The following is a 377-nucleotide window of genomic DNA, read 5'->3' on the forward strand; positions in this document are numbered from 1 at the left end:
TAAAATTGATTATCTTGGTAATGACCTCTTAAATTACCAATTTAAATGTCCTTTGGGACAGACACTCCCTCAGTTTTTAGGACTCTTTTCCAGTTCTTTTGAGACTCATCTCCCTAAGCTTTTGTGGTTCTCTCCTCATTCTTTGAGGATACCTTCCTCCACCCCAAGTTCTTTAGAGACCTTTCCCCAGTTTTTTGGGAACAGACCTCCCATTCCTTTGAGACAGACCCTCAGTTTTCGAGACCCCTCCCCATTCTTTCTCTTCCCCCTCCAATTTTTCACACCCTTTCCTCCAACTCTTCCTAACTCCTGTCCCTGCAGACAAGGAGGGTCCTGAGTGTCCCCCCACGGTGGTGGTGAAGGAGGAGCCTGCGGGG

At 47.5% G+C, this 377-nt stretch overlaps 1 protein-coding gene across 1 annotated transcript in view; it reads left to right on the forward strand.

Annotated features, from left to right (window-relative positions):
• The window catches only part of LOC103802504 (lysine-specific demethylase 5C-like), a gene marked incomplete at both ends in the record, with an annotated part of 1,819 nt that extends 1,448 nt beyond the window's left edge, over positions 1-371 (forward strand). Inside the window, one exon of the mRNA XM_009074985.1 lies at positions 322-371. Coding sequence (XP_009073233.1) covers positions 322-371 — 50 coding nt within the window. The remainder of the gene's footprint in view (positions 1-321) is intronic.
• Positions 372-377: the final 6 nt, after the last annotated feature.

Source organism: Acanthisitta chloris, unplaced genomic scaffold (genome assembly GCF_000695815.1).
Source record: "Acanthisitta chloris isolate BGI_N310 unplaced genomic scaffold, ASM69581v1 scaffold23865, whole genome shotgun sequence".
In the NCBI taxonomy this organism is placed as follows: domain Eukaryota; kingdom Metazoa; phylum Chordata; class Aves; order Passeriformes; family Acanthisittidae; genus Acanthisitta; species Acanthisitta chloris.